Consider the following 24,844-nt stretch of genomic DNA (forward strand, 5'->3'; position numbering starts at 1 on the left):
ACAATGCAGAATATTGAAAGCTATTGCAGAAGCCTGTTACCCTTAATGTATTGAGTACTCCTTGTTCATTGGAAAAATACATTAAAAATAAACGTAGGCAAAAATAATTGACAGAAAAGGATCTGGATAACCTTTATTTACCTTTATTTACCTTTAAATATTAATACAAAATCATTCTTTCTTTAATTTTAGTATATGACTCTCAACCCCTCAACCAAGAGGAAGGGCTCTCGATCACCTGACAGAAAGCCTTGTAAGAAATCCAAAGCTGATGGATCATCCCTGGGCCAGCCTCTGAGCCCTACTCTGTGGTGCCACGTGCATTTGGAGAAATCTATTATTGGCTCTCCACTGAAGGTGAAAAACTCTAAGAATTCAAAATGTCCTAAAGAGGAGCTGGAAGAGGTGATGAAAATTGTGTCACCTGCTAAACTTGGTTCTAACTTTCACATTTCAAAGAGGAGCCGACTGGGGAAGGGCAGCAACAAATCCTTGGACAAAAAGCAGAGAGGCAAAAGGGTTCTGAATGGACAGAAGTCATCGGGGAAATCAAAGTCTCCTAGGAAAGGCTTGAAGACCCCTAAGATGAAGATGAAACAAATGACACTGCTGGACATGGCCAAAGGTACCACTAAGGTGTCCAGGTCTCCCAGGAATTCTGGAGGCACCCCTAGGTCTTCCAGCAAACCCCAGAAACATCTGCCTCCTGCAGCACTCCATCTCATTGCCTATTACAAAGAAAACAAAGACCGGGAAGACAAAAAAAGCGCTCTTTCCTGCATCATCTCCAAAACAGCTAGGTTACTTTCAAATGAGGATCGTGCTCGTCTCCCCGAGGATTTGCGAGGGTTAGTACAGAAACGCTATGAGCTTCTAGAGCACAGGAAGAAATGGGCCACCATGACAGAGGAGCAGCGAAAGGAATACATGAAGAAGAAAAGGGAGAAGCTGAAAGAGAAGCTTAAGGAGAGAGCAAAGGAGCGGAAGGAGAAGGAGATGAAGGAAAAACTGGAAAAACAGAAAAGATATGAGGACCAAGATCTTAAAGGGAAGACCTTGCCTACTTTTAAATTGGTTGATACTCCAGAAGGACTTCCTAATACGCTCTTTGGGGATGTTGCCATGGTGGTAGAGTTCCTGAGCTGCTACTCAGGGTTATTAATGCCAGATGCTCAATATCCCATTACGGCAGTTTCCCTGATGGAAGCACTTTGCGCAGAAAAGGGAGGCTTCCTTTATTTGAACCGAGTACTGGTCATTCTCTTGCAGACCCTGCTGCAGGATGAAATTGCTGAAGATTATGCTGAACTGGGAATGAAGCTTTCTGAAATACCACTTACTTTGCATTCCGCTTCTGAGTTGGTTCGCCTATGCCTACGCAAGTCAGATGTGCAAGAGGAAAGTGAGGTGTCAGATAATGTAGATGAAACCAAGGATTCGGCAGCTTTTGAGGATAATGAAGTACAGGATGAGTTTTTAGAGAAACTGGAGACATCGGAGTTCTTTGAGTTGACTCCTGAAGAGAAATTGCGGATACTTGGAGCGCTGTGCCACCGGATTCTAATGACGTACTCAGTGCAGGACCACGTGGAGGCCAAGCAGCAGACATCAGCTGAGCTGTGGAAGGAGCGCTTAGCTATCTTGAAGGAAGAAAATGACAAGAAGAGAGCAGAAAAACAGAAGCGAAAAGAAATGGTGGCCAAGAACAAGGAGAATGGGAAAGATGAGAATATAATGGGAAGAAATGAAAAGAAAAAAACCGAGATGATGAAAATAGAGCACCGGGTAGAAATAGAAGCTGATGATATGATCAGTGCTGTGAAGAGCAGACGCCTTCTTGCCATCCAAGCCAAGAAAGAGAGGGAGCAACAAGAAATACAAATGAGAGGTAAGAAAAATACCAGGAGAGTAGAGCGTTTGTGTGTTGTGGAGCAGAGGGGAATAAGTTAGTGGCAAAATTGACAGCCTATTTTCAAAACCATTACCCGGTTTTAAGGGATTTACTCACTGGCAAAGTGTAATTCAGCTGCTATGGTTCCTATGGCAGCTCCAAATCTGGAATGTTAAGAAAAAGCAATAACTGCTTCTAGATTTTTATCTGTGGGCATCTTTTGTTCAGTACCTTTCTAATTCTGTCAGGCCCAGGAAGTCTGGAGAACAGAAAATCTGTTTTGGGGACAGAAAACAAAACAAAAAAAATTGTCTGTGTCCAAACATCTTCTGGATCTTATGCACAGAGGAGATATTTCCTGCCTAAAAGCTAGTTCCTACAGCTGCTGCTGGCCTTGCTGCCATGCACGTTGTCAGGTTGATGCTAGCAGCCCTTCTCCCAGATAAGGACTTAGGCAATAAGTTTCAGTTTAAAGTTTCTCACTTTAAATAATTAGTTATGGAGTTGTATAAATATAAACTGTCCACTCAAACCTCTCTAAATCATGAGTTGCAATACCAAACTTTGTATGCCTCTGTGTAAATAGTGCTTTTTGCTAAGGGGTATGGAATATGAAGAGCAAAATACTTTAGAATTATACTTCAGGGAGGATTTTTTTTGCTTGTAAATGTGGGTACTGGGCAGATGGAAATGGACAGCATAGCTCATCTAGGTTGTTATTTCCCTTCTGAAACAGCTGAGGGAAAGCATCCCGCATGGAGCCTGGCTTATGTGCTTTAGCTGGAATCTGGGAGTATCTGTTCTAGGAGACCAAGAATAGGTAAATAACATGGAATACCCTGAGGCTCCTAAGGAAGTAGACTGGATACAACCATGCCTCACATTGAAAGTAAATAGACCTTTCAGATCTTCTGTTAAGAACTGAGTCTCAGAAGAATCAATAAACTGCTGAAGATCTGAAGTGCTGTCCTACTAGTCCAGAAAAACAAAATACCAAATATCTAACATGCTGTAGCTGAATGGCCTCTTGGCCCTAATTGTAGTGTTCCAGTTGTTTGACAGCAAGTTCAAGTTCATGATAAGATTTTACTGCAAAATTAAATACAGTTTGGACACTACTCCTTGGGATACTTCTTGTTGTTCTCACTGGGTAGTTTGTACTAGTTATATATGAAGAAAAGCAATATTACATTGATGGAGATAAGAATCATTTGGCTTGCCTGCTGAGGAAGTTTCATGCATTCTTTTGGACTCCACAAGGAAAACTAGGTCTCTCTGGAAGGAAAGGAAGGATTAAGCCTTTCATTTAAGGTTTGAATTCATATTGCTTCCTTTCCACATAACAAACTCCAACATTTCAGGCATCCAGGGCTTCTTTTACCCGTTAAGCAGTTGCTACCAGGCATAAAGGTACCCTTGAAGTACCAAAGATCTTGGTTAATGTTGATGGTGCAGTAGTTAGGGCTGCAGTGTTTGCAGCTCAGAGCTAATCTGTTCAGGACTTCAGACTTGGGGGCTGGTGTGGTTTCGGTGTGTGAAAAATAGTTCTGGATAACCACAATGAGAAGTGCATCAGTGTGCTCCTACCATCACACAGGCTTTCTGTGGGCTTTTTCAGTGTACTGGCTTTCACACCACTTCAGTTACATTTGCTTTTAATGATGTTAGTATCTCTGAGGGAAGTAAAAGAGTAGTTGCTGACAAAACACCTATTGTGCAGTGGTTCAATATTCATATATATATATATGAACCACTGCACAATAGGTGTTTTGTCAGCAACTGCTCGTTTACATATATATAGATATATATCTCACAGTCAGAGGTTTCTTTTTCACCACTCTGGTAACATCTGTAGCACTGGAAGCACTAACCTCTTTCAAGTTAAACCTATCAAGATTGTGGCCAGTGCTATCAAGCTAGTCTCAGCTCAAAAAAGAACTCAGTGTAAGAAAGCATAAATGTATTTTTTTGTTCTTTCTTGACTTCAAAAGAAGTCAATACAGAACTTCCTGTTGAGATAACATGATTAATATCTGTATTTTCTTCATAGTAAAAGTCAAGTTGCTTCCATTTCCATGTTACTGCAGCACTTGGTAATCGTTCTTTGCCTTATCACTCCATGAAGCAATAGCTCCCATACAGTCTGTTGGAGGAGAATGGAGAGCTGGAAGCTTATACTGCTAACAAAAGCTGCTAGAGAGGAAAGTACCAACTGAGACTAGCTTGCCATCACAATTGAAAATGAGATGCAGGGAGGAAACCTTTAGTTTGGTGTCTTTATTCTCATTTTGTTTGAATAGTTTTGGCATATGAGTAAATGTAAGTTTCTGTTCTTTCCTTGCCTCTTTCTTATTCTGACACTTGATGGTACCTGCTGCAACTGGTCTTTACAGTTGGACAGAAAAAATACCTGTCTCATGAGTGTCCGCAATATCCCATGTTGTAAGCATTGAAGAGTTTGCTGCCAGTATAGCTTGTTTTGGTTGGAGTCTTGGCTCTTGAGGGGAGGGTACTGAGGAGGAGGGAAGTGCACCTGGTGCTAGCATCAGGTGACCGCAGCAAGTCCGAGAAGGTGTCAAGGAGGGAAATTCTGGGGGAAGCATATCACCTCTGTCTCCTTCTAGTGGAAGGTGAGAATAGTACTTCCTGCAGTATGTGTCTCCTGATGCAGTTTGCGAGACTTGGATTTAGGTGACACAGGGCATTTGGTACTGTGAGAGTGGCTGTTGCTACTTGTTCTGATTTCAGTACTTTGACACAGGGAGAGATCATAAGGTTTAAGGAGGAGTTGATATTTACAGACATACGGGTTGTGCAGCTGCTTGTGTCTGGCAGGTATTGATTAACAGGACAATTTTGCCATGTTGCAATTACTGTAACTTGGTATATTGTTGGCATTTTATTATATAAAAGCTGATGTATCGAGTTGGTGTAACAAATGCAAGGGTATGTTTTTCAGCATGTGTCCTCTAATCAGTCAGGATTGATTACATTGGCAGGACTTCAGAGACTTACCAGGTATTTACTAATCAACTGTTATCAAACCTATCTTGATACAGAAAATAGCTGCAAGAGAAAAAGTTAGGTAGTAGCCCTGGGAAAAGTCCTAGCAAGAAATTAGCTTTCTCCCTGGGACAGCAGCCAGCATCCGACCTCTGTATGCTCGCTTTTACCTGCCCCACTCCCCCTCACCCCTTCCATATGGTCTCATTCCATCTGCTTCAAACCTTCCTTTGTGATGCAAAGATGAGTCTTCATTTCTTCACCCTTTTTATTTTTTTTTCTCAAGTTTTCTCAGGACACAGAAGAATGTTGCCCATAGCCTTTTGTGCAAGTCGTGAAGGGGTGATGTTTTTGTTACACTGAGATCAGGCCCTGAACAGCCAATGTGACTCAATTTGATGTTTTGTTCCTTTTCGTTCAGGCAGTTCTTGGTGAAAGTACACCTCTTCTTCAGAGATGGGCAAAAGTGTAGAGAGACTTTTGAACCATCATGAGAAGCATAAATCCTGTTGACCTTAATGATTTGTCTCTTGGCAGAAGCTGCATTGCTTCTTACTCCTTACCTAGAGATGTGAAATGACGTGCTTTGTTCTGTAAGACTTGCCAAGGAGCCTGTGATGCTAGGATTTAGGCCACTTCGTATTTTTCTTTCCCCTCTTTTTTGTCAACAGCCATGGATATTGAGAGCTACTGAAATTCCAATACTTCTGTCATGAGTGCGAAACCTGAGGTTTCTGTTTTAATGCTCTTCCACATCATAGCATATATGGGAAAGCATGAGGTACCAGGAGATGTGACTTGGTTGCTGTTGTGAGACAGTTGTCCCTGGAAGAGGCCTTTGTTGTGCCAGATCTGTTTTTTTGGTAGGTAAGGTTGTGGGGAGAGCGTTCCCCATAGCTGCAGTTGTGGAAATGCAGGCATCCATTAGCCACGCTGACCTCTATGGTCTCACAGCTGGACCGTTCCCAACACTTGAGCTGGCCAGAGCAGAAGTCCTTGTCGTATATTGTGCTGTAGTTAAAGATCTTTGACCCTGTTGTTATATGGGATTGCACAGCAATGGATGCTACTTTGTTGATCTAGAATGAGAAATAATAATGATGACTAATTTCTCCAGACAATTTTTATCCAGACTTTCCTCTTTCCTCAGCCCAGTTCATCCTTGTGCCTTAACTTCTTAAGAATTCTTGAGTTTTTTCTAGAATGGTGGGTGGAAAGTAAGATGAAGGGTGGATGCCTGTGCTAAAAGAATATTAACAAGTCACCAGTAAATTTTTTTTTTACCCCCATGTAAAATAAAAGAGAATATTGATGTCTGGATACAATAAAAGAAAGCTAATACTTCTCTGTGCTAATTCCAACAGTGAGGATGGAGAAAGAAGCAGAGGAAGAAAGAATCCGGAAGCATAAAGCTGCAGCTGAGAAAACTTTCCAGGATGGAATTGCCAAAGCAAAGCTGGTGATGCGCAGAACCCCAATTGGCACCGATCGTAATCATAACAGGTAGGAAAGGAAATGTTCCCGAGCTGCCAGCTTTCCCCTCTGAGAGGAGCTTTATCAGATAGCAGCCCCCAAGAAGTGATTGATACGGAGGGTGTTGAGAGGACTTCCCCTGCATCGAACTGTGGAGGAGAGCAGAAGTGAGGTTTTTGTGTATAGAGAATGTAATGGCCTTCACTGGTTTACACGGCCAGCTTTTTGAGGCCTTCCTGTAGAGGTCAGAATCCACTAACCAGCGGAGCTTCAAGTGCTTGCATCAGTGCTCAAGAACCTAATTACCCTCTTCTCTTTTTTCATGTTTGTTGCACAGGAATGCTCTTAGAATGGATTCTAATAAAAGCTTTTCATGTTTCTCAGCTGTGCCAATATAAAGATATACATGCATTCAGTTTTTATTGAGTCAAGCACACAGATGCTTCTCCCCTCTATGCAAATAAAGGCGGATGTGTGTAACTAGCCAGAAGAGGAGACAGGTACCTGTTAACATGTGTGTTTCCTACAGGTATTGGCTGTTTTCAGATGAGGTTCCTGGCTTGTTCATTGAGAAAGGCTGGGTACATGACAGTATAGACTACAGGTTCATCCTTCCCCATCAGAAAAAAGAAGATTTTAAGAAGGACTACAGCCCAGGAGGTATGATCAGCCTGCTTCTCTGTGGGTATTTCCTTTGTTGCTGTCTGACTGTTAGAATGGATTTGTGGAATGTGAGAGAGAACTGTCTAGTCTGAATGTTTTCATGGGGATACTCTGATTTAAGCCTTCTTTAAACTCTAGAAGCCTGCACACAGGAGAGCCTGATGCTCATGATGATCTCCCTCCTGCTGCTGCAGGTCTTGAGACTGCCTGCAATGTACCACATAAGGACCATGGAATACAATCACCGCTCTCTTAAAAGCAGTGAGGCTGATGTCAATTGTGGACTAATCCCTCTGGTTTACTCTGAACCTGCTGAGTTGCATTGTGCCAGACTTCTTGGACAAGTAGTCAGTTGCGTGCTGCAGAGAGTGAGGGTATCCATCACAATGTTAACGTTCCATGGGGGACAAGACTCCCAGATTAACCTGTGAAATAGTGTCAAGCAGGACAGTGTCCTAGATACCTACAGCTTTGCTGATTTGAGGCCATTTGGGTAAACAGCCCTCTTGTACATGTCCTCTCAGCCCGCTCTTCACTTTGTTCTGAACGTGCAGGTGAGGTGCAACGACTAGCTGAAGTTCTAGTGCTTCCTCTGTAATTTTGCTTGGCTGACTTGGAGCCTGGGTGGTGGAGCCTTGCAGGCAGAACTTCGACATGCACAAAAATCAGTCTGTGGGGAGGGAAACTTAACAATTCTATGTGGAAATCGTTCTTGGTACAGAGGAGCATGCTATAATCTGATTCTAGTGGCAATTTCAGGCCTGATCATTGCTTTTGAAGTATCACAGGCTGGCATTGGGTCCATCCACAGCAATACTGCATGTGAGAAGCTATATTGAGTTAAATCAGAGCCCTCACCTGGTGGTGTTTTATCTTGGACAATGGGCAGAGTTAGACGTCTGTAGAAGAATGGAGCAGGGCAGACCTGCAGTGAGATACTTCATCCAGCATGTAACTTCCCAGCCATGTGCGTCTTGGTGACTTGCTGAGCTGGAGGTGGTATCATTCAGTGGCCCTCGATGGGTATATTTTCTTATGTGAACTTTTTCAAATATTGACCAGCCATGTTCCTGTACACCAGCTTGCTTCCAGGTGTATTAATTTCTCAACTGCTGCCTGTGTATTTACTCAGCTAGTGTGCAAGATTTCAGCACGTTCCTTTTGAAACTTAACAAACAAAGGCTTAAATAAGCAAAGGTTTAAATTCATGTCAGGCTGTTGTCTAAGATGCTCAGAAATACAAATACATCCTATTTATAACTCATTCAGTTCTAGAAGTACTTTGTCAGTATATAGCTAAAAAGTGAAACTAGTCTTATGTATTTGAAACCGTAGGAATGCTTTTCTTAATTTTATGTATGTGCTTTATGATTCAGTAATTTCTTTAAAAATCCATTATCTTTTTTTGTATTTCTATAAATGCATATACTGTGAGCTCTAGCAAACTAATGCTGGATTAGTTTTCCCTGACAAATGTGTTGCTGGCCTAGATGCTGAATATAAATACTTAACTGGAGATAGGTTAGTTTTTTGCAAAATAAAAATTCTCACTGAGAAGGAAGATGAATGAGAATACACTTGAGCTTGTGCTTTTCTTTTACAGACAAGCGGAAGAGTGCAGCTACTGATGGCAGAGTGAGCAAGCTTCCCCGGTCTGTGCATGCTGCAGACCTTCCCACAGAGACCACTGCACCCAAGCAGGGACAGAACTTATGGTAACACATGCTTTCATAGCTGCGAAGTACTCAGAGCATAGAAGTCAAGGAAACTAGACAGATTTCTTTTGGTAGACCCTACTATATACCTATTACTCTTTCAGTACTTAACAGTTGGATTAGTTTAGCAGCTCTCCAGGCCTCTGCTACTAGTATTATTACTAGCAGTGAATGGCTAATAGGGCAGCCAGTCCAAGAGCCAGTGGAACCATTATAATCAACCTAATCAATCAGACTTAAAGCCAGTACAAATTAAGCTGGTAAAATGCTACATTGATGTATTGCTTTTTAAATATTTTATATTCAGAAGAATTGTTAATTTAAAGAATTGCTGTGCACTTTTTTCAGTATTGGTAAGTGTTACTTTTAAAAAAAAAAAAAAGAGTAAGGGAGCAGTGATCTAGCTAAGTGTGTCTAGGTTTTCTTTCATGGTTCATCTCAGCAGACCTGAATTGAGGCACATGGGGTCCTTGAGCACCCGAAATTAAAGTCTTCATTGAGATCTTTGGAGACAGGCCTATATCCTGCATGTTCTTGTACTGTGTGAGACGTGCAGAGTCATCCCCCAGCTCCTTGTCAGTGTCTTCTTCCTAGGCTTCACAGCAGACTGTGGTGGTGTCCATTTGTTCTCCTATAGCACCATGTCATGGAATTGATTTTTGTTGCTACTGATAATTATAGCTTAGCAAAATTATTCTTCCATGTTGACAGCCTGTTATCCCTTTAATGCTTCCCAATGCCAAGCAGTAGCCACCAATGTGTCGTCTAAGTGAATCAAATCTAAACGCTCTACCTTTGAGCATGTTTCATTGTGACTTGCTCCAGTAATTGGCCCTACCAATGTCTTTTATCTTTAAAGAAAATCTCTTATGTCGACTGTTGCTCTATGTGGTAAGGAGTGATCGGCAGTGTTCCCATGCCAGAAAATACTGGCTTTACCTACTGAACTGCCTGTGAAGGACTCTGCATTTTTTAGATAACCCTGAGAAGTAACTGTCGCGAAGTACTTGCTCCTGCAGCTCCCCTATTAGCAGTGGCTTTTCCCCAGAGTTTTTCACTGCTGACACACAAAGTGGGGTTATGTGGTCTTTGATAAATATCACCAGTTGTGAGCTTAGCTCCAAAGCATAGTTCCACTGCTGCAAGTCAGAACTACTTTACTAAAGATGTTTCTGCTCCTCCACCAGGAACTGTCAGACTGAAATTTGTGAATGTCTTGATTCATCTATACCATCAGCATTGAGTGCTGACTCTTTGTATTGCTCTACCCCTTCTCTTTCATTGCTAGCAGGTCATAGGAGATAGCAGAGTTTCCTCTGCATGCCTTCACTCTGTCCAATATTGCCATGGCAAATCTCTACCCCTTTCTCAGTCTAGTCCTTTGCACATCTTGTCACATGGCCAAAATTCAAGCAACTGGGTTTTCCTAGGGAATGGGTGCTAAACAGGAGGTCATAGAGGATAGTACGATCCACAGGGAAGTCCTCTCTGTTCTTTCTAGCTGCCTCTTCTAATACGTGATCTTCATTTTGCAGAGATGGCAAGATGTGTTCCAGTAGAAGGACAAATTATATAAGGAAAACAGTAGCTCTTAAATTAATAGTGCATATTGCTATAAACTGAAGACACCATAGAGCCAAACTGGATGAGTTAAGTAACACTGAATCCCTGCAACTTGTCATTCCAGGCTGAACTTGAAAAAGCATGGTATTCGATATTACAGTGTTGAATTGCCCAAGCAGGTTGGCAACTTTCAATGACATGCTGAGAGAGATCAGAGTGGTTACAAAGGTAGGAGTGCTTTATAGAGTAACTAGTCATACAGCCCAGGATAAGCAGCTCTTTGAACCAGGTCCTGTACACTTTCAGGACTGAATTATATTCTCTTACTAAGACCTGCTTTGTATGAAGTGACCATAATATGTGGTATTCTCCTTTTTTTTTAAAAAAAGAGAGCAACAAAAAGAATTAAGAAGCTTGTTTAGGGGGGAAAAAAAAAAAGCTTAAAGTGGCAGCCAAAAGCCTAAAATGCTTTCAGAGAGATTGTCTTAAAGTTTCCATAACTAGATGGTCAAAGCAAGTGCTGCCTCTTGCCTTTGAAAAAAAGGTTTGAGGAAACGTGGAAACAAAACAGCAGCAACAATAACAAAACATTCTCAGTATGGTTCACATCAGGATAAGGAAGCTACTAAAAGTAAGAAGGCCTACTTAAAAACCATGGTTGAGTCTAAATGAAGGAAATAAAAAGGATGATAAACCAAATACAGACTAAGGGCGAAAAAAAAATTTATTTTTTTTTTTTTTTTTTTTTCCCTTGGGGAACAATCTTGCTTCACAAGATCTGTTGTTGCAGGCCTGCCTTAGGATAAGAGGGAAGCTCTTCTCATGAGTGAGTAATTGGCTAGGAAATATGAAACAAATTACAGAAATACTCTAATTTGTATGTTCAGCAGGGAGATGGAGAGTAATGCTAGAGGAGAATGGGGAAGTCTCCTAAAGAAAGAGGATTTTCTTTGGATACAGAAAAAAAGGATCAGGAAATTAAACTAGCAAATAGCCATTTTGAAATAGAGAGGAAAGTACTACTTCAGATCATACAGCTGATGTATGCAACTCACTGCTACCAGCTGCTGTGGATCTTCAGATTTGTACCTGTTCAAAGCACCAGTTGGACAAATCGCTGAAAGAGGAGTTCATTGAGGAGTATTAAGCACAAAGGTTCTTGTCCTGGCACACAAGGAAGTCCTCAAACCAGCAGATGCTAAAATCTGTAGGAGCAGGTCAAAGAAATGTCACTGCATGCCTGCTCTGCCCCTTTGCAACTCAGAAATAAGATACTGAGCTGGGTGGGATGGGTTTTTTTTTGGCCTGGCTCTTATGCCACAATGTCTTTGATTTCTGTCCTTTTTAGTACCTGCTAGGAAAGACTGCTAACAATCACAGCACTTACTGAGAGTATCACGCCTGTGTGCATTGTTCCGCCAAGCAGGTTGGCGGTGTCAGGATGTCGAGGTAAAGCAATGCAAATGGAAGATCTGAGCCAGATGTAGGCCTTCATGCCCTTAAAGTGAGCAGGGGGGACAATGGCAGCTTTTCAGAGAAAATGTAACCACTTCTAACTTAGTATTCTTCTGTGCTGTCTGCATGACTTTCTCCTGACTGACAGGGCCACCTAAAGCCATTTCTGCAGATAAGCAGTAAGCTTCCCCAGCTGAAAGACTTTTCTTTAAAGCTCTAGAACTGCAAAGAGCCTGTTTGCTAAGTACCTATCTGACAGCTGTCACCATTTACAGGTAAGCTTCCACAAAAAGACAAATGACAACCTGAGAGCTGTTATTTCAGGGGATAGCCAGTAACTAGAACTTCCCTCTGAGGAAATCCATGTTCCTATTACTGTATTTTGCTCTGTGGCCATTGCCGTTGATCTTTCCAATCTCAAGGACTCCCATGACCATAGATGGTTATGGAAGAGTCTCCTCCTTGGCTGCTTTTTGCACACTGTCCTTGCATACCCTGAGAAGCCCTGAGACCACTCTGAAGTCCTTGGGTATCTACACCCCCTGTTGTTTGGATACAAGGACTTGTTCAGCTATAACTCGTAATGTTAGTCTGTGGTGCATAGGAAGTTTCATTTCTTTATGTTCTGCTTTAACTCCTGCCATCTGTCTCTTTTTCCTAGTAGTACATCTAACGTGGGATTGAGAGTAGCCTCACAGTGCACGTAGAGCATCTTTAGCTTTACCCTTTTATACTCTAGAGCGATGAAACTTTGAAATGAACACCAAATTATCTCTGTGAATGGTTGTATTTCACAGTCCTGCCCCTTTTCTCCTTGAGGATGGGAGCTGGTAGGACATTGATAAAGGGAGAAATAGATTCCATGCTTCTGCCAAGAGCTACAGAAACAGTATCTCATGGAAGTGGTTTCTGCTTTCGGTACTTTGTCCCCAAAAAGAAGAGAGCCCAGTGTTCTGTCCTAAAAGTGCAGAGGCTGAATCATTTTTCTCATTCAGAATCATAAATGCTTGGTTACTTCTGTCTTCTCCACACAGATAGACCAATCCCATTTCTAACATTGTGCACCACTTTCACTGACGTTGATGCTTATTAAAAAAATTTCCCTGTTTAAAGCTTCTGGGCACATGGTCCCTGAAAAAGTCTTTTGTCCATACCATAGTGCTTCATGAGCTGTGTACATACTGGTCTTTCCTGCAAGAACCAGGGATTAATCACAACCTTTGCAGTATATTATGCAGGAGACTTCTTGCTCATCCTGGTTAGAAAGCAGATGAATTTTGGAAACAGTGGCATCTCTGCAGAGTAACTCCCGTTGTTCTTCATCTATTAGGAATACACCATGATATGGCTGGTCCCCTCAGCAGACAATTTGAGTTAACCATGAGTGGGTGCTGACAGACTCCATTCTCACGCCTATATTCTACAGATGGAGTTCCCCTGTTTCCACCAACCCTCCAGAGCAGGTACTGATCCTGGGCTCCTCTAGATGTTGTCCTCTTGATTTCTTCATTCCCTAGTCTGCAGTCCAGGTTTTATACCTTTCTCTGTCCCTTGCAGCCTGTAGCCTGAGAACAGGTAGGAATATTCAGCCTGAGTGAATACTTAGAGCTCCTTTTGACTTGATGCTTGTGCCATTTGTCCATTCTGTTTTGATTGCTGATCAGTCTGCTGGCTTGTGCTGCCAGAAATGTAAGAAAAGAATCTAGGCTGTTATTTAGGGATGCAGGAAGTCCTTACCCCAGTCAGGATTTCCCCCTTTCAGATCAGTTTGAAGACCTCCATCTGGTCTTTACTCTCCCAAAGGCATCTTTCCCATCACTCTGGATTGTGTTATTAAGCTCTGTATCAGGCCACATGAAGGGCACCAATTGCCTTCCCCTCCCTCTTATCAAGACCACCCTCATAGCCCTATTGCCTCTCCTGTTTAAAATGCCAGCCCTGTCTTATCATATCCATGCTCCCAGCCTCGGGCTGGTTGAGCCCTAGTTGGAGGTGCAGGTGGTTCCTTCAGGTAGTAAGGAGTGCATGGAGCTAGGCTGAGAACCAGGAGCTGTGGCTGCACAGAGCAGCAAAGTGTCACCAATCAAACTAACGCAGGTACCTCTTTGATATGTTTATATTTTGCACGATTGAGTTCAAGCTGTTGTAGAACAGTTCCCTCTCTCAGAAATCCCAGTTCTTATTCTCAGGGTGAATTGGGAAGACTCAAATACCTGTTGCAGATGTTGTCCCTTCCCTGTCCCATTTCCTTTTCAGCAGGAACAAAGTTGTGCCAGGGCTTAACCCTAGCGTTTTTAAAAGGATGATATCTGCTTTCCCGCACTGGCCAGCAGCCTATGTTGTCTTTCCCCAAACCACATAACACTGGAGAATCCAAGCGCCCTATGCTAGCTGTTTCCAGTGCCCTTTCATTTTTACAGCAAGATAAAACTGTGCAGGGAGTTCCCCCCTTAGATCTGCAGCCATGGCAGAAAGCTGAGAAAGCTAAGGTATGGTCTTAGATATTTTTCCAACTGGATCCCGTGTTATATCACCAGCAGTGACTGCCGTTGTTTCATCATGACCTAGGCAACCTTCTCAACATGCCTGAGAAATAGTCCTCTGCTGAGTATCTGCAGGGCAACTATTCTGAAGCTTGGTTTATGCCATTCCCATACTATGACAGATCCTTCATACTGAAATATGGCTTAGGACCAATCCCAAGGTTTGCCCCAAGAGTTTGGAAGCAGTTTGATACCAAATATTGTACAGAAATTTCCCTTTATTTAGCAGAAGTCCAGTAGACTTAGAAATGCTAGTTCTTGAAGTGGTCTGTCTGTAGACCTTCCAGTGAACGTAGGAATGCTAATTAGTCACCATAAGTGGCATCTATAAGAAAAAGACACGAGTAACATTGGTACAGGTTTGTGTGAATGCCTGTTGGATCCCATTACCAGCCCTTAATCACTACTGCTTTTGAAGTGCCTGTGCTAGGCTCTAGTGGGTGAAAGATACTTGGAGCTGCTCTGTCCTGTTTCTCGCAGGGAGGGTGTGCAGAGGATAGTAGTGGCCAAAAGATCTGATCTCAGTGTGCAAAGTGAGGATGCTCCACAGGGTTGGAGTATACTGAAGCAGGTGACTGGCAAGAAACTATTTTTCTTCTATTTTTAAATAATCAATCCTATGTTTTATTAGAGTAATTAATTTACAAACTGAATGCAAATTGTGAGGCCATTCCCCTAATATGAGCATACTAGAACTCTGAAATATTTTCTTTTCAGATATGATATTTAGTAAGTATTTCTGCCAGAAAAATAAGCATTGCGGATAATGTTATTCCAAGAGGAGCCAGAACAGCATCTTTCTCTAGTTGTTGCTTGGCTCATCTGAGCTTGTGTCCAAGAAGAAAAATTAGATCTGGAGTCTTCTCTGTGGCTGGTAAGGATCACATAGTGGTCCTTTGCAGTTGTTTCCATGTAAGGTTCATTTTGCTATTCTCTCACTTCCCTCTTCTAAGGAGAAGTCCTCTTCTAGAAGATACGTAATTAGTCCTATTTTCTGTAAATGAGCTCTGAAGCTCATATTGAATCCCCACCCCCATCGGGTGAGGAGGCTCCATGGCATCCTAGAATAGAGTTGGAAAAAAAAGAGGAAAAGAGCAGAATTTCAGGCTGTCTTAGAGTTAGTTGAAATCTACAACCCAGCATTAAAACTTAATTGTACTTTGGAATTGCAGAGAGAATGCCCTGTGTAGAGAACTCTGCAAAAGTTTTCCCCTTTTAGATTCAGCTAACTGCCAATTACCATTGCTGTAAGGTCCTGAAGGACTTTCTGAGCAGAAAGGTTTAAAGCTAATGAATATGGTTTTTACATACTGCATTTGAGCTTTCAAGTTAAGGCGTGCTTCCTAGAAAGGAGTACTTCTGCACTTGCAGAGGGCATAGCCTTCACAGTCACAAATCTACCTCATCAGCAATTGTGGTATAAGCTAGGACTTACCCTTTGTTAATCTAAGGACTTCTTGGGTTAATGAAAGAAGTCGAAAGCTCTGCAGAAAGAATGATTAAATTGCCATGCTATGCAGTGCATAGCATGTTAATCTTTTCTAGTGCATCTAAAATGACATTCAGATTACTTAAACTGACTGCAACTTAGTGAATCTAATCCCTGGGGTAGATGACTAAATTCAAATGCCAATGTTTTAATAAACTTAATGGGGGAAAAAAAACTATAAATCAGTTCTGTGTTTATTTTGTTTTTATTTTCCTTACCCTGGAATTGGCTACATTTGGGGACCTTGAAATGAGGCCAGTCTGAGTCAGAATGCTTATGCCAGCGTTACTGGAAGTGTTTCACCTTGCTCCATGGGGTTGGGATATAGGTTACTTGTCATCCCTGCCTACTAATACTTGTGAACTATTTAGAAGAAGGAATTGTCTTGCCACAGAGATACGTTAGCTGATGTTGGTGCATGTTATATCTTTCAGGTTTCTCTGTGACAGTCAGAAGGATTTGGATGAGCTGCTGGATTGCCTGCACCCACAAGGAGTAAGAGAAAGCCAGCTAAAGGAACGTTTGGAAAAAAGGTGAGCCTGCTTCTTCTTTTTTTTTTTTTTTTTTTTAAATTGTGTGCCTTCTCAAAGTCAAAGCGTATCCACATCACAGCAAGCCTTTCCATTCCTGGGGCAGCATGCTGCGCTTTGCTTTGATCATGCCTGGGCTGAAGAGGGGAGGATACTGAGGATGAGAAATTGCTGTTTTTCCTGGGCAGTAACTGCAGGTTCTTGATAAGTAATGCTCTAAACTGTGAAGAGGTTCTGTCATTCTTTAAATTGCTCCTTGCGACTGGAAATAAAGGCGGTGTTGTTTCACTCAGAGCTAGAACTACCACGTGCGTTCAAGTGTCTTTAAAAGAACATTCTGCACTGATGGAGCATGTAGATCACAATGGATACCATTGTTGCCCCAGTGCCCGCACAGCTCACAGGGCAGTGGCCTGCCTGTATTCAAAGGTTGTTTTTGATTTTCCAGGTATCAGGACATCACACATTCTATGCATTTGGCTCGGAAACAGAACTTGGGCCTCAAATCCTGTGATGGCAACCAGGAACTGCTGAACTACCTCCGAAGTGATCTAATTGAGGTTGCAACTCGGCTGCAAAAAGGAGGCCTGGGATATGTTGATGTGACACCAGAATATGAAGCAAGAGTGAGTGAACAGGCAAAGTAGTACTGAGCAAGACAAGCGCGAGCTGATACTTTCTGTGGAAGGTCTTGACTCTTTTGTTCTCCTCAGACAAGAGGATCAGGAAAATCAGTTTTCTCATGTGTCCTCTCTAAACTAGTATTTCAAGATTACATAGCTACTGGCTTGAGGTCCTTTTGGTTTAGGTGGGTCATAATGTTGGAGCTAGGTGTCCTGCACAGCTGTTAAATTGTCCTATTTCCTTCATCTGGTGGCGGACTTCTTCATGGAGCATTAGCAGAACTCTTTGTAGCTGATTTTTAGCTTCTGCATCAAAGCCAGCATGTCTTATGGAGACAGCAATTTTCCATTTTGGATGCTTTTTTCACAAATTCAGACCACTTTAGGCTTGGGCTAATCGTTGTGTCCCAGTTCCAGGACCTAAAGTATGTTCTGTTCATGGGTATGTCAGCACAAGGAAGTTACTGTGCTGAAGTTACTAAAGTATGAATTTTTAGTGCTCTGGCTAGTTCAGCCTAACTCACATGAGCATCACTGGTGCACTGAGTGTCCTTAGGAGGGGATAAATCTGCCTGGTGTGGGTAAAGTACACACCCCTGTGACTAGTGCATGCTCCTCCTACCACAGGATGACATTGTCTGGCTTGGAATGGTTAAAGCTGTGTTTAAGCTGCATCCTGAGTCACTGCAGAGACTTCCCCGTGTAGATGAGACCATAAGTGTTAAGAGGACGGGAAAAGTGAAGTCACTAAAGGAGTGGAAGAATGGCTTAGTGCTTGGTCATCGTGGATTTGGGTTTTGGGGGGTTTTTGTTTTGTTTTTTGGTGTTTTGTTTTGGCTTTTTTCAAGACATGATGCTTTTTTCTGAACAGTGCTATGCATGATCATCAGCTATGTATGAACTCTGGCAGAAGCAGCAGCAATATGCTGATTCCATAACCAATTATGGTGGATACTTAATGCAGTGTTGTTATCACATGTATCCATTTGCAGGACAGACCTACCTAAAACAGCACAGAGTGTAACATCCAACTGTTATGTGATCGTATGCTCTTCCTAACAGGTATACTCACTAGAGAGCTTGAAGGATTTTGGAGAGTGTGTGATTGCACTCCAAGCTGGTGTTGTTAAGAAGTTTCTGCAAGGTTTCATGGCCCCCAAGCAGAAGAGAAGGAAACACCAAGGAGAAGATTACATTGCCAAGGCTGAGGAGATAGATGAAGACAAGAAAATGGCAGAAGAAGCTAAGGTATTTTTCACTTCAGGGCTCTGTATCAGTCTTGTAATATAACTCTCTGAGCAGGGGCAATACATTTCATTGGGTACTAAATCCTGAGCAGCTTCTCCCCATTCCAAGTTTAGAGTGCAGTGGGTTTTTGTCATTTATGGGGCTAGGTGTTCCCTGGTTATTTTGAAAAGTAAAGGTATTGGCAAAATGAAAATCATGCTGTGGAATCACAGTTGATTTTCTCTCTATGAACAGGTAATTGGTCAAGTCAATATTTTACTTCCTTTGTGCAGTTCCTCATGCAAGTCAGGTACTTTAATAAAAGCATATTAGGGAGCATTTTTAGAGTACTTAACAGGCAGCGTATCCATCAGAGGGACTGATGGTGGCTTAATGCCTTTGATCTGTAAAGGGGAGGAGAAACATGGTGAGGTTTTGGTGACTGCAAGGGAGTTAGGTTCAGGTAAATATCATCGTATGCATGGAGACACCCACAGAAGATATCAAACTGTGGGTTGCACACAGCTTGTCCAGACATCTGGGCAAATAAGCCATATGTGCCTGCAGTAGAAAAGTGGTATTGTGAGGGTGAATACGTAACTTTCCAAATCAAAGCTCAGAAGGGATGGAGAAGAGCTGCGGAGGATTTGGTAGGGTCCTACAGGCAGTTCAGCTGTACCAGTGTTTCATCCTAAGAGGGATGCTCAGGGGTAGTTTCTGTGCACTGAGTTGAACAGGACATCAGTGACCCATGACAAGACTTTCCCCACTGCCCCCTTCAAAGTGCTCTGCCCTGATTGATCACTGACTTCAGCAGAAGTAGCAAGATCATAATTGGATCAACAGAAGCATTTGAAATTCCCAACTTAAAAAAGAAATATTAGATGCTTGTCTGGTGCTAGGGTGTAGGGTTTTTTAGTTTTTTAGTTTTTTGTTTAAAGCTCCTGTCAGTGTATGCTGAATCCTTGTTTGAACATCAAGTCTTTGCTATGCTGTGGCATTGCCATGTTAGCAGGATATTTGGATAGGCACTAGAAATTTTCACATTCCTCAGTTGTCCTGAAGTATTTGAACTTTGCTAACTTTGAATCTTCCACTCTTTAGTGCAAAGGGAATAGAAGGCTACCTTATCCTAAAAGCTATCAGCAGAATACAGGGCTGTAAAAATTGGTTATGTCTGGAACAAAATGGACCTGGATTATCACATTTCCTGTATCTACAGCAACACCATATCATGCCTTACTCTCATGTGTTTACAGCTATAACCGTAAGGGTTATACCTGTAGGGCATACTTTAAGGGTAACATCAGATTTACTACAATATCTAAATGGATAGTAACTCAGCAGCCTGGGCTCTGTATTTGAACCCTGTCACTTCTCTGCTATTGCTAAAGCTATATCAGATTTTAAACCCAAGCTTTTATTTGCCAGAAAACTGAGCCATTTTGATCATGAATGTTTGGTTAGTTTCTCCATTCTACCTTAGAGCATTGCTCTCTTACTTACTGACATGGTTACGGAGCATTGTTCATTACAGCAAGGCCAGGCTTCTGTAGTGTGCTTCATTCTAGCAATTGCAGAACTTTCAGCTACAGCAACCTGGTTAGTCGAAGTGCTCTGTGTGACTGAAACATCCCGATTTGTACTTTCTCCTCTGTAAACCAGCTGGAACAGTAGGATTTCTGAATATTGCTGGACTTGTAATCATAAGTTACTTTGAATTTTTTACTAGTATTACCCAATTTGTCTAATGTGACTGCATACTTAGCTATACCGCTCAGCCTTATAGGTGTTCGGGCACAGATTTCAAAATTGCTAGTCTGAGTGTGTGGCTGTGCAGGTCTCCCTCCAGAGCACCGGCTTTTGTGTTGTGCTGATGTCTCTGGAGCATTTCTTTATGCAGCGCAGTGCCTTCTTTATCTGGCTCAGAGTTTTCTAGACATTTGTGGTGGTACAAGCAATGTTCAACTTTTTTGTGGGGTTTTTGGGTTTGTTTGCTGGTTTGTTTGGTTTGGGGGTTTGGGTTTTGTTTGGGGTGGTTGGTTTGTTGGTTGTTTTTTTTTTTTTTTTTGCCTCAGTTTATCTGGAATGAGCTTTCTTTTTGCCAAAGCAGAAAACCTTTATAGATGACCTTGAAAGAGCAACCCAGATCTTAGATATATTTATCTGATTAAAAAAGCCCTGACTGTTAGGCTTTTGAAGACAAATTTCCTGTATTGGCCAAGATTTATGAAGTCTTCTAGAGCCAGCACTGCACTGAGAGTACATAGCAGGTAAAATACAGCGTAGCCGTACTGGAAAAACACACTTAATGTACTTACAGACTATACGAGTGAAATTGCAGTCCTGCTGTATGGTTATGTCTCATTTTTCCTGTGAGAAACAAGTTATGGCTTAATAGGCACCCGTTTGCTGACATAATTGTCTATACTAAGGGTTCCTGCTGGCTCAGCTACATAGCTAGAGATCACACTGCTGAGTGGCAAAAGATTGCAATGTAGACCTGGCTTATGGCTGTTTCTGAAAATCAGTCTTGTGTCTCTGTGTTTATGCAAATGTTCCCATTTCCAGTGGCAGTAGCACTCTGGACTGTCCCAGAATAGGACAGGGAATATGTGACCTCTTTGCAGCGCGACATTGCAGCACAATTGCCTGAGCATAGGGAAGAGCATGGGTAGGTTATCCATCCCTGCTACTTGCTGTCAGTCGTGTTTGCAAGGGAAAAGGTTAGGAGGGTCAGTCCTGACCTGCAGACAATACCTCAAAGAGCAGCTTCACAACCAAGCAATTACCATTTCAGCTGTTCAGAGGCATTTCTGTCATCTTAGGATACCAGATGACAGCCTTTCTAGCTGGAGGTTTGTCCACCTTTACCAAAGCAGGCATTTTCTGTCACTCTGAAGTTGAAATGTGACTGAGGACTTCTCTTCTAGTCTTTTTGTGGGTTTTTTTTTGTTTTCCCTGCTAGATTGCTCCTCTCTAGTCAGGAGGGTATTTAAGTAACTTCTTTCAGTCTCCTGTTTTGCCTAGTTGGCAGTCTGAACTCCCTTGATAATGGTACTGCTAAAATGCCATAGTCTCATGATGCTTGGGAAGCAAGGCTAAAAATCTGTTAAATTCCACAGGCTTGGGGAGAAAAATCTAAGCAAAACTTGCCAACAGCTTTTGCAGATTTATCTTGGCCCAGCAGTTACCCAGTATGTTAACAGCAAAACCCATGGAACAGTTACTTGGAAAATCAATTACACAGTATGTGAAGCACCTCAACAATGTTCTGCAAAGAAATAGCACAGTGCTGTGTAATCTGCTACAGTAGGCTGTGCAGGTTTCCGTTTGTCTTGAATGTCTTGGGCTCCAGGTTCCACACTAGCAATGGCAGCAAGGATGTTGGCATTTTAGAACAGTTTGTGTGTTTTTCCAAGCATCTAATATACGCTGTGCTTCCTCAAATTCAGTGGGAGGAGAATGTGCAACTCTGCAAAAATCCTGGGTTTTGTTTGGCTCCCAAATTGCTGTCAGCGGCAGAGTTTAGATTTTCCCATCTGACACTTCACTGTTTGTTTTTTTTCATGCTCCTGGGGTAGAAGAACATTAACTTGAGTCCTATTATGTCCCTGTCATGTCTAGGCCATCACCTCATTGTTGTACAGCAAAGGATTAACATTGGAGTTGAGCATGCGGTGGCTCTGGATTACTTCTCTCTTCTGGTGCATTTCCGATTTACTGCAACGTTATTTCTAAACCTTCAGAGCTGAGTTTGAGATTTTGCATGTGGCTTGCTATGTGCACACTCCAGCAGTTGCCTTGGTGCAAATCTCAGGTTTAATGCTTTCATCCTCACTTGCAGCTAATTCTGGGATTTCACATGTGCTGAGGTCATCTTGTCTCAGGAAAGCGGCTGGTTTCATATTTGGGGTTCCAAATGCTTTGCCTCTCAAATCTGATTGTTGCTGGAGCCATGGTCCCCTCTGCCAGCTGAGCAGCTCAGAGGACCAGGAGGACCAAGTGTGTAGCAGGTCTTGCTGATGGTCTCGAGTGTCTGCAGGTACCCACTGGAGGGCAGCACAGGCTGCTCCGATCCACCACGCTGAAGTGGTGTTGCCAGCTGTCGCCTCACTTTCATCCCACATTTTACAGTGCTAGATTTCTGCCTTCTATTTTCTTAGCCTGATGATTATTTGGGTTAGACTTTCAGAGCAAGAATTTAGTGGAGTTCACATAGATTGTTTCAGCCTGGCCGTGAAATGCAAAAGGGCTCTACTGTTAGGAACAAACTGTCTGATCCAGTGAGGCTGATTATGGATAAACCACAAATAGGACTGCTGAGGCTATATAGAAGCAAAGAAATGCAGAGTTGAGCTTTGGTTATTAAGGGCCCCAGCTAAAGGATATAAAAACATCTTCAGATTGTAGCGAGCTGTGTCTGTGTGCTTCGTTGTAAGCTGTTAGGTCTGTCTGCAGGTTGCTTCAGCCATGGAGAAGTGGAAGACAGCAATCCGTGAGGCCCAGACCTTCTCCCGTATGCACGTGCTGCTCGGGATGCTGGATGCCTGTATCAAGTGGGATATGTCGGCAGAGAATGCCAGATGCAAAGTGTGTCGCAAGAAAGGTATGCATTCCTGCCCCACGCCTGCGTAACAGTCGGACGCTGTCACCTCTCCATGCCCTGCTTAGGCAACATGCCCTTGTAGTCTGTCACTCTGTCTTTGGCTGTTTTTTGAGTTTTGAACGTCAGGATTTATAGTCAGAAGCATTGATCTCACAGAAGCATTTGACCCTGACTCCAATAAACCATTCTTACGAAACCAGTACACAGTCTTGCAGAACATTGCAGAGCTGCTATCCCCTGGATATTTAGGGTACTTGGACACAAGTCATCTACAAATCCTTCTGGGAACATGTGCCACTGTCCTTTCCCTGGTTTCATTTTTGAGTTGGAATGGTCTTCAGGTCTCTGAGCCTTGCCAGTTAATCCCATCTTTTACATAAGGAATGAGCAAGGAGAGGTTGGGAAGGTTATTATCCTTTGTAGCCGAATGGGAGAGAGCAAGGTGGGATGAATCTGCTTTGAGGCTGGAGTGGGAGTAGAACTGCTTGATGAGCTGGAAGAACCAAACTCTGCCTCTTGTGTGAGAGCAGAGAAATTAAGCTATGTGCCTTTGGCTGCTGCTCTGCTCAGGCTGGGGAAGTAACCACAAAAGGTGACAAGAGGCCACCTTCTCTGTATGCACTACAGGATGAAGGGCTTTAGAGTCTTGCAGGTAGAGGGGGAAGTAGAAGGGGTGTCACCAGTGATGGAGTGCTAGTATTTGTTCTGCTGTAACCTCTCCTTTTGGATGGAAGCCTGGAGGAAAGAGCTTGGTAGTACATTCTGCCTCATCGTGTGCTTTTTGTCTCACTTTCTATTTGCTGAAACACTAGTGGGAAATGAGGGCAGACAGACCTCTGGGGAATGCTGGTCCACTTTTGTTTACCAGAAGGCTATGCCATTCCACTCTTCAAAGAAATAAGGGCTGAATTGGTGCAACATCCTCCTTCACTGTGGAGCCTCAGGGATATTCCAAACCAATGCAAAAACTGTCCTATCTCCTGTTGAGAGGGGATTCTAGGCAGATGTAAGAGGGGGCTCACCTGAGACTAACAGATTATAGTTTCACAGAACTTAAGAACTGGGATGTTAGAGAAAGAGACATGCTGGCAAGCTCTCTGCACTTTCTTTTTTTCCTCTTCAGTAAATGAAATAGCTGGCTCAGGACTGTCTCCCTGTTTCCCTGCAACGGTGAGAAGCACAGAGAGACTAGTTCTGCTGCGTACTGATTTTCTTGGTAGGCTTGCTATCTTAAGTAGAAAGAAGGTGCTGTGCAGGTTGAGTAGACTGAGGCTAGAATAAGAATAGCTGCGTTTATAGCTCCTTGCTAGGCTCTTGGGCATCTCTGCAGCAAACTTCTCTTTCCCTGTGTCTGGCTTGAGATTTAGCCTGGGTAGAAACCTGCCAAGTAAGTTCCACCTTTTGCCTCAAATGAAATCTTTGCAGGGCAAGGGACTTTGCATTGTTCCGTTTGTTTGTTTTTAAATGCTGCTGGTTTTGGTGGAACCAAGAAGGAAGGATCCCTGCTGTCAGAGGATACTTTGCATCTTTCTCTTGCTTTGTCCTGCCCTCCAGTGCTGCAGCAGCTTCTGCTTCTCAGGTTGAGCAAGGCTGCGGCACTCAGTTACAAGTAAGTTGCACTCTCCTAGGTGAGGATGACAAGCTGATCCTGTGTGATGAGTGTAACAAAGCCTTCCACCTGTTTTGTCTGAGACCGGCGCTCTATGAGATACCAGATGGTGAATGGCAGTGCCCAGCATGTCAGCCTTCTACTGCCAGGCGCAGCTCACGAGGCAGGTGAGTGACCCTCCTTTCCTTTGCATTGCCACTGATGCACAGTTCTAGCCATGCTTTCACAAGATGACCAAAACAGCCTGAAACAGAGCCCCTTTAAAAGGTTTGAAATAGCCTGGTTAACTCAATGGCACTGGCACAATAGAAAAGCAGATTTTTCAGGCTGTAACTTCAGCACACCTGTGTTGTACTGACCCATGACAACTTCAGGAGTTATTTATTAAAACTTATGTGTGGCAGTGAAAACATGCACAAAACATCAACCAAAACTGGATGCGCTAAGGGCT

General features: G+C 42.8%; 1 protein-coding gene across 4 annotated transcripts in view; it reads left to right on the forward strand.

Annotated features, from left to right (window-relative positions):
• BAZ1B (bromodomain adjacent to zinc finger domain 1B) overlaps positions 1 to 24,844 on the forward strand; it is a 51,063-nt gene that overhangs the window by 17,365 nt on the left and 8,854 nt on the right. For 2 of the 4 annotated variants that reach the window (XM_072882658.1, XM_072882659.1), the window contains exons 7-16: positions 193 to 1,888; positions 6,259 to 6,397; positions 6,897 to 7,027; positions 7,169 to 7,291; positions 8,634 to 8,745; positions 16,230 to 16,328; positions 16,774 to 16,951; positions 18,011 to 18,196; positions 22,637 to 22,784; positions 24,413 to 24,560. In XM_072882658.1, the coding sequence (XP_072738759.1) occupies positions 193 to 1,888; positions 6,259 to 6,397; positions 6,897 to 7,027; positions 7,169 to 7,291; positions 8,634 to 8,745; positions 16,230 to 16,328; positions 16,774 to 16,951; positions 18,011 to 18,196; positions 22,637 to 22,784; positions 24,413 to 24,560 (2,960 nt within the window). The remainder of the gene's footprint in view (positions 1 to 192; positions 1,889 to 6,258; positions 6,398 to 6,896; positions 7,028 to 7,168; positions 7,292 to 8,633; positions 8,746 to 16,229; positions 16,329 to 16,773; positions 16,952 to 18,010; positions 18,197 to 22,636; positions 22,785 to 24,412; positions 24,561 to 24,844) is intronic. The other 2 variants (XM_072882660.1, XM_072882661.1) reach the window with 1 other exon arrangement.

This window comes from Ciconia boyciana, chromosome 17, assembly GCF_034638445.1.
Source record: "Ciconia boyciana chromosome 17, ASM3463844v1, whole genome shotgun sequence".
Lineage (NCBI taxonomy): Eukaryota > Metazoa > Chordata > Aves > Ciconiiformes > Ciconiidae > Ciconia > Ciconia boyciana.